A 12677-nucleotide genomic window follows, 5' to 3' on the forward strand; every position below is an offset into this window, starting at 1 on the left:
AGGCTGTAGCGAGGTAGGGGTTGGTCTATTCTTCCACGTGCTCAGTGATAGGACGAGGGGGAATGGGCTAAAGTTGTGCCAGGGGAGGTTTAGGTTGGATATTAGGCAGAACTTCTTTACCGAAAGGGTTGTTAGGCATTGGAATGGGCTGCCTAGGGAAGTGGTTGAGTCACCATCCCTGGAGGTCTTTAAGAGACGTTTAGATGTAGCCCTTAGTGATATGATTTAGTGGAGGACTTGTTAGTGTTAGGTCATAGGTTGGACTAGGTGATCTTGGAGGTCTCTTCCAACCTAAATGATTCTGTGATTCTGTAAAATAGCCTTAAATGTTTATGGTTCTGGAAAAGAGACAAATATCACACAGCAATTTGAAAAATGTTGATATCTATTTTGGCAAGATCTTAAAAATGCAGGTGAAGGGATCCCCTTCCTCCCTTCCATTGTGTGTTTTTTTTTTTTTAATTTTAAACCATTGGCTGTTTATTTTAGCAGAAAAATCCTATTCATGCTTTTCCTTAGAATCATAGGATCACAGAATGGTTTGGGTTCTGATTCCAACCCCCCTGCCATGGGCAGGGACACCTTCTACTAGACCAGGTTGCTCAAAGCAGGTTCCCTATGTCTTCTAGAGTTTTGCCTGTCTCACAGATACTATGTTTGCATTTAATAAACAACTTCAAGTACTGATTTTCAAAAGCACTCTACGGTGTCCGGACTTGGCTTTCCATGTAACTTACATGCCTGTATTTTTTTTTCAGACTTAACAGTATGGAAATTTATCGTGTATGTAGGTAATTGTGAGGTGCACAAAAGCAAATTGTAGAAGAAGGTGATGTACAAGGTACTGCTGTCTAATAACAGACTAAGCATACCCAATCACCTAATGCTAGGCCACAGAGCTACTCCAGCAGGTAGTGGTGTTCGAGCTCACCGGACCCAAAGTAGGTCACGCACATGCTCCCCCTCACAAACTGGAGGGATGCCGCCTGTGGCAGCGGTGTGCTCCAAGCTTGGCTTGGTGCTAGTCTGGGAAAGCAGGTGGTATGTAGTTACAGCTTGGCCACAGAAAGCCTCGCACTTGTCAAAGCTTCACAGGATGGGAGGCACCAAGGGGTGCTTTTCACAGGCCGAGTCCAGCAGGTGGTTGCCTCGTGCCTGCCTGCCCAGGTGCAGGCGCTGTAGCTGTCTCCCTCTGCTTGTGACTCAGTGCTTTGTCGTGAATTCTGCGTTTCCTCTAGACTTTGGTGCTCTGTTGCAATTCAAGCAGTTACCTTTTCTTGCTTCCTGCAGTAACTGCAGCTCAATGTTAAACACTTCTAAAAGGTTTTAAAACATATTTCTGAATGTCTTTGCTTTAATATTTCCTGCTTCTGGCAGAAATAACAAAGGGAAATTACCAAAATACTTCAAGAAATTTTAATTCTGTGAGATAGTCAGGGTGGGGAATTTGAGATGAATGTGAATCTTCTGAAAGGTTGTCCAGACCTAAGCCAATCATACAAATGTATTCCTCTGACATCTCTACAAGCAAAACAAGACATGAACGCATTGGCATATAATCATTCTCTTATAAGAGACCTGGTAATATTCTTCACCATTAAGCGCTGTGCCAAAGGAAATGACCTTGGTTTTTAATCCTTTTCAGTAATGTGGAAAGTATGCCATGGGAGCAAACAGGAAGAGCCTCTCTAGTGGAAAAGAAGGTTGAGGAAATTTTTTGGAAAGGGTGCAAAGAGAGAGCACTAGCAGCAAACACAGTCCCTTTGATAGTGTGCCACGTCCAACAAAGCTTAAGGGTAGGATTTTCTGAGGATGTGAGTGTTTGCCTAAGTGTACGCTCCTGTTGGAAAGAGTGATGCAGCCTGTTTTTTTCAGTGGGAGTGATCAGGCCAGCTCTGGAGTAGTGTTTGAGTGCTCTCCTTCGAACATTTGACTGCAGCACAGATAAGCAGGTAGAGATCTGTGAGTGGGACAGTAGATCTATCCAAAATCTAAGGGGTCATAAAACCTCTCCTCAGAGTGCCATGCTGAAATTTGTTCAAAGTAGTACCTCCTTGTCCTTTAATGTCTTAAAAGGCTGCCAATGGGCAGGATCTTGAATGAAAGGAAAAAATAAGTCTGTAGGCAAAAAGTTGTTTGGGGGCAGGAGCGATGGCTAGCTGAAACCAGATGTGTAAATATCAGTTTATAAATTTGGCAATGACTGTTTCCTTTTCAGGTTAGTCAGAATAACTTAAGCCCTGGTGCACGGACTGAGTCTCAGCCCCTGCGTATCTGAGCCTGTCTGGATAGTAATTTCTTAAGCAGTTGCTGATATTTAATGGCTTAAAGCATAGTGAGGTGAAGGACTCCTTGGAAAGATGTCTGTGATCTTAACAGCATTGTTACGTTAGCCAGGATGAGGTGCATTGATACTTCGTGATGCAAATACAGGCATTGGAAACAATCAGCCAGGGGAACCGAGAGCAGCCGTGACCTATGATGAATGAGCCAGTCGGCAATGTTGGAAGCAGAAGGGTAACCTTTGCATGGAATGTGTGGGGAGCTGGGGGTTGGACTTTTCTTGCAGATAACTAGTGATAGTACTAGAGGGAATGGCCTCAAGTTGTGCCAGGGGAGGTTTAGGTTGGAAATTCTGAGACATTTCTTCTCAGAAAGAGCAGTCAGGTATTGGAACAGGTTGCCTAGGGAGGTGGTGAATTCACTGTCCCTGGGGGTGTTCAAGGAAAGGTTGGATGTGGTACTTAGGGACGTGGTTTAGTTGGTGACATTGGTGGTTTAGTTGGTGACATTGGTGGTAGGGTGATGGTTGGACCAGATGATCTTGGAGGTCTTTTCTAGCCATTATGATTCTGTGAAGTATGTGGATCCCCTGGTTGGGTCTCAGCTTATCGTTCCTCAGCTGATTTCCCATGCTGTCTGCCTCCCAGAATGCTGCTGGAGCCCAGAGCTCACCAAGCAGAGCAGGCACATCTGGTGTTTGCCGCTTGTCCGTGTTGCGAGCCATAGGACAGTGACCCTAACTGGATGCCTGTGGAACAGTAAGAATAGGATTTACTCTCCCAGGCTCCAGCTGATCTCTATATGAGTAATGTCCGGAGTCAGAAAACATTGAAAGGTTTAGTGATCTTCAGTCCTATCTTCTCTCAGCCCACAGAAATTCAGATCTCAGATTAAAGCTGTAAGTGAAATAAGAGTCTAGGATTTTTTCTTTTTGAAAGATGGAACTATAGTGAAGTCCTTGACTTGGCTGCTTTTCGGTAATTTCTGTTTCATATGTAAACTGTCTGAGTGACTGCCCTGCTACAGATCTTGAACAAAACAGAGCAAAAGGCAAGGCATCCCGGCAGAGGAAGCTTTATTTTGCAATGAAATTGCCCAATGCTGTGAACTGCCTGAGAGGAAGAATTATTGCTGTTGGGGTATACAGTGCCTTGTTCTATCTGTATCAAGAAATGAAACTTAAGAATGAAGGTGCATGATACAGCAACTTAAGGTTAGAAACATAAAATGGTATGTCAGCAGGTGTGAAATAATGGAACCTTATTTTGCAGATTAAAGTATTTGCACGTCATTTAATTCTGCTTTTTTCCTTTAACTACCTCATATATTCTCCTTTCTTCGAGGGGAGAGTTGTAACTTCCTTAGAACAATTTATTGAGGTATGCAACTTCATTGGAGTTGGAGATATTAATTTGAAGGTATTGCACTTTGAATTTTGCAAAATGCATTTTGGGATACAAGTTGGGGAGTGAGAAGCATTGTTCGCTGGTGATCATCTCACTTTTTCAAAAAGGTAGTGGGACCATTGCATATTTCAGCTTCCTCTTTAGTTTTTTGGAGAGTTTTGTTTACTGCAAGTAGTCACGAGCCCTTCTGCCTACATGTATAGTGTATGTCTAACTTTTGTAATATACTTTTAGCTCATTGTGGGCAGAAATGCCGTTGCTCGCTGCCAGCGTACTGGTGACAAGCAGAATCTTTTCAGGGGAGTAGCTCACACAAACTCACGTTCAGGTAGCAGACATAAAAGTAAAAGCAGTGCTTGAAACAAAAAGAGGTTGATCAGGGAATGTTTGTTATTTCCATTTTTTCCAACACTTCAACTGAAATGACAAAGTACAAAAATGTGACACTGTGTAAATACTGACTTGTCATTTTTGCTGTATGCACTATTTGTTTTTTACAAGCATAAATAATGTGCTCTTGCACCATCTGAAAAGAGAAATGACTGTAAACCCTTTCTGCAGTCAGAAGAATGACGGAAGTTACACTCCTTTCTGCATAATCCCCTCACTTTTTGCTTGTGGATACAGCTGTGCTAACACAATGCAACATTTGAGTCCAGAGGTCTGCAAAATCCTGGCACCAATGATAGCTTTCAAACTGAGGCTCTTATTTGATAGGTTTTCAAAGCAATACTGTGCTCAGTCGTATCTGTGTGTCCTTGGAAGTAGGCTTTCAGTTAACTCCTCAAAGGAAACACTTTCAAAAGGAAAAGTTCAATTTTGCCAAGAGCCAGATAAGGCCAGAGTAATTAAACAAACCAGAGCTTTGTGGGTAATAAATAAACTCAGCTTTCTGTGGGGAAGTGCAAATGCGTTAGGAGAACAGGAAGACAAAATACTAAATTTGCTGAAAATTTGAGTTTGTGTGTATCTCTTACCATTTTCTTGGGTATGGGATTGTGTTTTAGAAGTATTCTTCCACATTAAAAACCAATCTGTGTACTGTGTGATTCTGTGGAAAAAAAACTATCACAAAATAAAATATACCTGTCCTCCTTGTTCTTGCTTTCAGTTTTACTCAGAAAATAGGTTCACTGAAATTATGTAACTTTTGTCTTGTTTTCTAGAATGTTTTAATATCATATATTTATAAATTGCTGTTATAATTTGATTGCCATGGTAATTTGCCATAGGCTGTCAAGTATGTGTGTCGTAGGGTGTACTTAGCTTCTATGTATTTCTCGTGTGAGACTAGGATCATATTTCTGCTTCTCCACTGAACCCTGGTACTGGCAAAGTGGGCAGCATAGGGACTATATTGACAGCTGTAAATGAGTGTTACTCTTCTGACAGCAGCTGACCTTTGCCAGTTTATACTGAAGTAGGTCTGGATTTATATTTTCTCCATTGTTCCTTGGCTGCAAAATGGTAAAACCTTTTTGGTTTGTTGAAAATAGCTTGAGTGCAACGCTCAATGGTTGCATGGCCTTTACAAACTGAGAACAGAAGAGGACAGCCAGTTTTCATTGGGATAACTTGTGTTTAAAATACAAAAAAAAAGGGGGGGGGGTGGAATCCTGCTGATGAATTTAGGGAGGGTGTTTCAGCATCAATTTGGTCCTCAGGGTTTGTTGTCATGGACTTGAATTGGAAAAGTTGGGTCATAATGACCTCCTAAATAATTCAGTTGTTTCCTAGTAAAAATCATTTAAGTCGGAAAAAAAAGTCTCTAATGTATTGCATTGATTTTTATCTCCCCCTGCCATTGCTTATGTCCATGGGCTCGCAGCAGGCACTTCTTTCTCAGGCTGCATCTGTGTTGTGTGACAGATTTGCACAGTGTGCTTCCAAGATGGTATATGCCTGGCAGTGATGCCTTCAGAGGCCACTTGGTAGTCTGAAGGGGATGTGACCAGTCTGCTGCTGTCCACCTTGCTCCAAGGAGCAGCGGCGTGATGTGGGGAGGTGTCTTGGTTTCCAAGTGAGGACCCATTGCTTGCTATTTTATCCCATGCTGCTAGACCAGATAGGACATTGGTTGAGGGAAAGTCTGCAGCTGGCTGTTAGCTTTTGACAGTGGTAGCGTCTTCCAGTGGTGTGGAGAGGCTGTTCTCTTCATAGCAGCTTTTAGGATTAAGGTGATAATAAGAGAAGGAGCATGATGATGGTAACTATAAATGCAATCCAGTAGTTCTAAATACTGAAGGTGGTTGTTCCTCAGTACCATCTCTTTGGTTCTCCCATTGGACAGCACTCCTTGATACGTGAGTTAGACTTAAATGCAAAATGAGTTTTAGTTTAACCAATTTTCCCATTCTGTCCTCTAATAGGTTTAAGTTCAATTAACTACCATAAAATGTCCTAATCAAATGCAATACGGAAAGACATAAAAGGTACAAACTAATACTGAGTGAAATATGAAAAACAATTCGCTTTTTAAACATAAAATGACAAAAAAATCTGAGCATTACATTTATTATGTAGTTGTTTAAATATGAGTAAGACAACACTAAGATTTCAAAGTGGTGCCAAAATTATCATAAAAGCTGTGTTATGTTTTTAAGATACCTTGTTGATGAAAACTTACTTTTTAGGAATGTAATAAAAATCTGAAGCAAGTTTGAAGGGGGGAAAAAAAGTGTCTTACATATATTCTTCTGCTTTCGTTATTGTGAGTAAAATGACTTGGCCATCTATTCTAGGGATGTTGTAAGTTCTGTACTTGTGTGTAGGATATGTCTGTGATGGATCAAGGGATCTGCTCTAACACCTCTAATCTCTGATCCAAGTGCTTCTGATATGTGTGTAAAACAGACATGAGCATGCACATAGCGGGAGGAGTTCTTCCAGGAAGAAATTCATGTTGGATGTTTTGCTGGCATGCTTCTTAAGAGTGGTGGAATAGGAGGAGAGAAAAAGTTGATGGACAGGAGCTGTTTTGATTTGGGAAGGGCACAGGAAGGGCAACAATAGGGAATCAGGTGGAAAGAAACACAAGGAGAGCAAGAAGGTAACCAAAAGAACACTGAAGCACACAGACTGCAGTGTCCCCAGCAGCAACACTGCCTCCCTGAGTGCTGCCCCCATCTCGGCATGCTTTGAACTGCCTATCACACCTTTGGCAATGCTCTGCCTCTCTGCAGCATGGCATCCTTGGGTTGGAGCCATCTCCCTCACCTGATGGCCAGCTGAGCAGCAGCTTTGGGAGCTTCTGACCTGATCAACCAGCGAGAGGAAGGCTGCAGATCTCTCCTCTTCATCAGTGGCATTACCGCAGTATTCCCCCTATTACCAGAGTCTTCCCCCTTTATTCCCTCTGTCAGTGCTTGCAAGCAGGAATTCTCCTTCTCTGTGGGATCATGTTGGGTTGCCCAGAGAATCAAACATGGTGGCTACCAAAGTCAGTGTGGTTACGTAGCCCTCATTCCTTAGGAAACTGAGCTGGGGGAGCAGGTGGGGAATGACAGGCAGCGATTTAAGTTCCCCAGACTCCTTTGTTTTCTGGCTCTGAGGGAGGAATACGGGTTGTCTGTATCTTTGTTGCAGCTTTTAGCTAAAGCAAATGGGATGTTTTGTCCAAGAAAAGCAGAATTAGAATGAGGGGGGAAAAAACAAAACATGAACAAGGTTTCCAGAGGTATGTCTAGGCAGCAGATTAGCTGAAGGGAGGGAAGAAGGATTCTGAGAAGTACGGACAGGTGGTGATCAGAGTTTGGGTGGCTAAGTGTAACAATGCATAAAATGCCAAATAAAATTTCATGAGAGGGAGCCAAGAAGGAGCTGTTTTGACAAGAAGTCAAAAGTCTCTGTTGCATTAAGGTGCCTGAATAGTGCTCTGGCATTCCTATGTAAATGAAAAGCCGGAGGAGAAGGACGCAGGGGAAGGAAGATGAAAGGCAGCATTTATTTCCTTTAAACGTACAGCTTGCACAGGTGTCAGCATCCACGGAGAGGTGTTGTAGACAGCACCACATTTCGGAGGAGTTACCCAAGCATCCTGCTTGCTCCTCTGCTCTGTCCTGCCTTGTCATTGGCACATGTGGGCTTTGACCAGAGTTAGCGGTGCTGTGGGAAGACAGACAGTGCTCCTCGCCAAACAGGCTTGTGCTGCTGTGGGGTAGCCACCTGAGCTTAGGGCCACCGGCAGGAGCCCAGCACCTGCTGCCCTCTCAGAGCAATGAGCTGACAAGACTACTAAGCAGGTGCAGCACCGACAGCTTAAACACGTGCAGAAAGTGCTGCCTTCCAGGCAGCTCAGAGAAAAGTCACACATCGTATGGTGACTTGGCTCCTGCAGCTTGATGGCATTTTCAGATGAGTTTCTGAGCACTCACCCAGGCAATGTCTAAGCAAATCTATTCAGACTCTGCCTTAGTCCTTAAAGCACAGAAGGAGAAAACGCCCATCTCAGGCACATACAGAAGTAGACATGCTTTGCCACTTTTCTCCACCCAGCTTTGCAGTCACAGGAAGGAGATCCCTCCTTTCTGACGGACTCATGGTGCCCAGGCTCAGCAAAGACAGCTTCCAGGCAGTGGTGTGTTGCCCGGGCTGACCTGCAGAAGTGCAAGAGGCAGGACCAAGTGGAAAAATGCAGCCTCTGGATGGTTTGTCCATCCGTAGTTGTTTCTACATCCGCTTCGGATGTGCCCTCTGAGCCCTGGGGCAGGAGGGGGCTGTGGCCACCCTCACTGCGGGCAGCTGTCCACCCGCCTCTGGCCACCCATCCCACTGTTGGGTGTAGCATCTGTTTGCCTGGTGGGGGAACAAAGGGTTCTAATCGGAAGTACTGAAAGCCACCCGACCAGTATTTAGGTTACCTGAAGTAGTTCAAAAGCACTCTGCAGCCAGGAAGATGGTGGTGCGGAGGTGCGTGCTTGCGTGTTACCTTAAGGGGCTGTGTCCAAGCGTGTCCTTCAGAAGGAGCAAACAAACTGCCAGAGTCTGCTCACTGCAACAGAGTGCTTCTCCCAGGGTCTCTGGGTAACCTCTTGGGAAGCTTCCTCCTCCTATCAGTTTCATCAGTGCCTGTAGGAAAGCTGAAACTATTTTGAGAGAAAGGTTGTGATTATCTGACTAGTTGGGAGAGTTAGTGTAATGCAGTGTTATTCTGTGCTCTTATGGCTTTAGCACACTATGTCGTGTGGGTTTAGCCCAATGTACCTTCTGATTTGTGAGGCTGTTGTCTAGCAAAACTGTTGTAATTCAGTTTAGGCTTAGTTTGTTTGCAGTTTTCCCCCTTGTACTCTTGAGGGATGTGGCCAGGCAAATCTATTTATCTGGCTGCAATGCCAGCTCTTGGTGTGGAATCCATTCACTGGCTCTAGAGAGCTGAGAAGGGCAGGGCCTTGAGCACAGCCGAGGCTCAGAGTTACAGTCATAGGGACAGTAACAGTATTACATAGATGTTAACGACTATGGAAGAGTGTAGAGCCTCAGAACCTCAGCAAGCAAAATCAGCAGTGATGTCCTCAAAGGCTTTCTTCTGACCTAGAGACACAGCATTCTCGGAAGGGAAAACTGAGTTTGTGTGCTTGCATTCTTCTGTAGGTTTGAGTTTGGAAACTTCAATCTGTTTTGAAATATCTGTAGAAGTCTTGGCATGGTCTTATTTTGGTAATGAGATTGCACATAGACATCCTTGTGGTAAATTAAAAAAAAAAAAAATCCTGTGAAGGAGACATTGTTTGCAAATGAGTTGATGAACGACTGAGAATAGAGGTGCCAAAACAGATGCATGGTCTTGCTCATAACCCCTTAATGTAACTCATTTGAAATCCACACCCACAGAGCTGATTTTAATGTTGTCATTAAGAGGATAGCATGCACTTAGAAAATCAAATTTTTGTTGTAATTCCTTCCTTTTGGGGTTTCATGGGTCTCACTCTACCTTCAGCCTTTCAGGTGCAAATTTCAGAATTGCAGAATTAATTAAAAGAAAACATAATCATTGTATAATTAAAAACCTCTTGTATGCCAAGCTTCGTGTTGTTTAGAATACCCAATATCAAATCGGAGAAGTCTATGAAATGTCTGGTATTCCCCAGAGTGGAACGACTGTTGTGTACCTGGCTTTCCTTGGCCCTGTTGCTTGTGACAGACAAGGACACAGTTTGTGTCTCAGCTATTTAACAGCACCTGCAGTCCCACCCACTTTGCTGGACTTAAGTCTTCTGTAGGATTGGCTCTATCAAGTTATATAGACAGACTTTTAATAAAGCAACCCAGATGGCAGTGCTTTAGAGCCTCATCAGGAATGTGTTCCTTTAAATACATTGATTTTAAAAGGAAGATCTGGATTTTTTAAATGTTTTTAGCTGATTTTTGTTCTTTCTGGGTCATCCTCTAGCATTTGGCTTTCACAAGAATGCAGTGTTCTGGGTTTTTCTTCTGACCTTTAAAGTCTGCTAACTCTGCCTGGAAAACAGGTTGGCTCCCAACATTCCCAGCATGGCTGCTTGCAAAGGAGACAGTGGTAAAACATAAGCTTTTCTAGTGCTCTTGTGGTCTGACCTCTGGAAAGGGGGGTGCACAGTGTTAAACTTTCTGCTACATATTAAAACCAAGGGTAAATGTTTTTCTCTTGCTTCTACCTCTCACCCTTTTCCAGTGTGTGTGCTTGCCAGGGCTTTCCAATTAAACTCTCTGTCTTTCAAGCTCCTCCTTCCTGCTTGGTCCTGTTCACCTCTGTTGATGCCCTCTCATAATTAGCAGGAGGGGTGTAGGTTTGGTTTTTTACACCCAGAATTCTCTTGCCCAGCTGCTGCTGCTTGCTCATGTTTCATCTGCAGCCATGCCACTGAACTTGTTTTTCACTGCTGCTCCCTGCCAGTTATTTTCATTGATGTTTGTATTGAATCAACAGTCCTACCTTCACCTGTAATGCCTTCTGTATGTAATACTTTCCCCCTGGGTAACTGGAACTTCCAGTGTAACTACTGCCGTGTTGTCAGTGGACAGGTGAGTCGGCTAGTTTGATGCTTGCTGTTAAAAATCCTAGAAGGACTTCTTAGCCGTGGAATTTGGTTTCTGTTTAACTTGACATTTACCTACAAGTTACTGATGTGAATTGGTTGTGACTTGAGAGGAGCTCTGCTAGTCAGCTAGAGATCACCATTGTGATATTTCTCACTATGTGCATACGGGCTGCTTACATGTTGTAATACTCTTCCAGATATTAAACTGTTCATCCAGTTTAGCTTCTTCCTAACTGCATCTTCAATTTCTGGTTTGGACATGACTCTCAGAAGAGTTAATTGCGTTTTAATAACTTCAAGCAGGATTTTTTTTTTTTTGGGATGGGGGGGATGGGGTATTTTTCTACCTTATGATAATGTGTTTTTCCCCTGCGGGTGATTTTTTTTTTTCCTTTTCTCCCTCTCAGCCAGCCCCACTAATACTATGATATTTCAGAGTGGATTGTAGTGACATCTAACATTTTGTTATATTTGTACTTCAGGCTAAGGTCAAGCAAACAAACAAAGCAATTGTTACATTTTAGCATTCTTTTCTAATGAGCACATTAAACATCATCCTAGATCTACAGGATCAGCTGTGAAGAGATGGGAGAAACGTGAAACTTCAAGTAGTACTGTCTTTTTGAAGCAATTTATTGAAAAAGAAGAGACTAAAAGGACATGTAATGGCATTGGTACGGAATAAATGGCACCATGTTGTTGACAGAAAGGGTTTTGGCAGAAGGCTTGTTGTTACTGTTTCTGTGGCTTACAAAGGAATTTCCTACAGACTGGACTGACCATTAAAAATGTCTCTGCTTTTAGGAGTTCAAGGCATTCAGTGGAGTCTTCCCAGGGACGATGTCGTCTTTGACGATGAAAGCTCATTGTTTGGACAAAAGGGGAAGTTTCTTTAAGGTAAATACGATATTTCATTTATTCCGATAGGAAGAGATGCATTTGCTTGGAAGCACTAGGTTGCATATTTTCTAGGTTGCAGTGAAGTCTTTTTTTTTCTTTGACAAAAGAAACAACACGAACACCCCTTTCCTGAGAAAATTTGCCTTAGTTTACATTATTATTCACTGTCTGAGTTTTGTAACTTAATAGACCAATACAAAACAAAAAGTGCATGGTTTTAAGTGAAACTACTGTTGCAGAATGTGCAGTACAATCTGTGGTATGTAGAAAGCCTTTTCTATAAAATTAGAAGCATTCTTTGAGGATCTCCTCTTACAAGTATTAGTTGTAGTTGAATTACCACCCATTTATTTCATGTGTATGTTTTCCTGTACACTGAATAGAGTATTTGGTGTAAAACAGCTTGTGGCATTCTTTGCCAATGAACTTAAGCTTTATTATATGCAGGCATAACATTGTTAGAGCTTTCATGAATTGGATTTGTGTAGTTTGAAGTTACAATATGGGTTTATGATTTCCATTATTGGATTGAAAATTAGTTTCATAGCCTATTTTAAGAAAAAACTTGTGGAGCTCCTCATGTGTGTAATCTGAACAATCACAAAAATACTACCTTCACATTCTCAATGTGTTTTTCAGTCATTTTTGCGTTGTGTTTTGTTTTTTTTTAAAGCCTAAGTGCATCTTGTTTGAAACAAACAAGAAGCTGGTGCTTAGCTCACCACAGTGTTCTGAAAAATCCAACAACATGTGCATCTTTGTCTTCAGGTGCCTATGTACTTTAGAGGAATCTAATCCTTTCTCTCAAGAGGAAGCCCAGCTTTTCCTTTATGATGCAGGCAATGAGAGTTAGTTGTTCTGTTCTGGCTTTTGATATTGTATCAATAGAGAGAAAACAGAAATAATGGTATTGAGTCTTTTGATGTTGTGGGTGCTGTTTTGAGATGTCATGTGGCTTACAACACACTTATTACAACATATTCCAGTGAGAAGTAAGTTTCAGGTGAGAGACCTTCTGTCTTCCCCCGATTCCTTTCCATCACAGAATAGAGCTAAAGCCTGGGAATGTGTG

General features: G+C 42.5%; 1 protein-coding gene across 16 annotated transcripts in view; it reads left to right on the forward strand.

The window, feature by feature from the left end:
• The window catches only part of RIN2 (Ras and Rab interactor 2), a 284987-nt gene that overhangs the window by 222875 nt on the left and 49435 nt on the right, over positions 1-12677 (forward strand). For 14 of the 16 annotated variants that reach the window (XR_010830861.1, XM_066995455.1, XM_066995460.1 and 11 more), the window contains one exon: positions 11510-11602. The exons of 1 other annotated variant lie outside the window; for it this stretch is intronic. Coding sequence is in view for 13 of the 15 variants with exons in the window: in XM_066995455.1 (XP_066851556.1) it covers positions 11510-11602 (93 nt within the window). In the remaining 2 variants the exon portion in view is untranslated. Of the gene's footprint in view, positions 1-11355; positions 11380-11509; positions 11603-12677 lie in introns of those variants that run through there. One more of the 16 variants, XM_013191064.3, reaches the window with a different exon arrangement.

The sequence above is a fragment of the Anser cygnoides genome, chromosome 3 (genome assembly GCF_040182565.1).
Source record: "Anser cygnoides isolate HZ-2024a breed goose chromosome 3, Taihu_goose_T2T_genome, whole genome shotgun sequence".
NCBI lineage: Eukaryota > Metazoa > Chordata > Aves > Anseriformes > Anatidae > Anser > Anser cygnoides.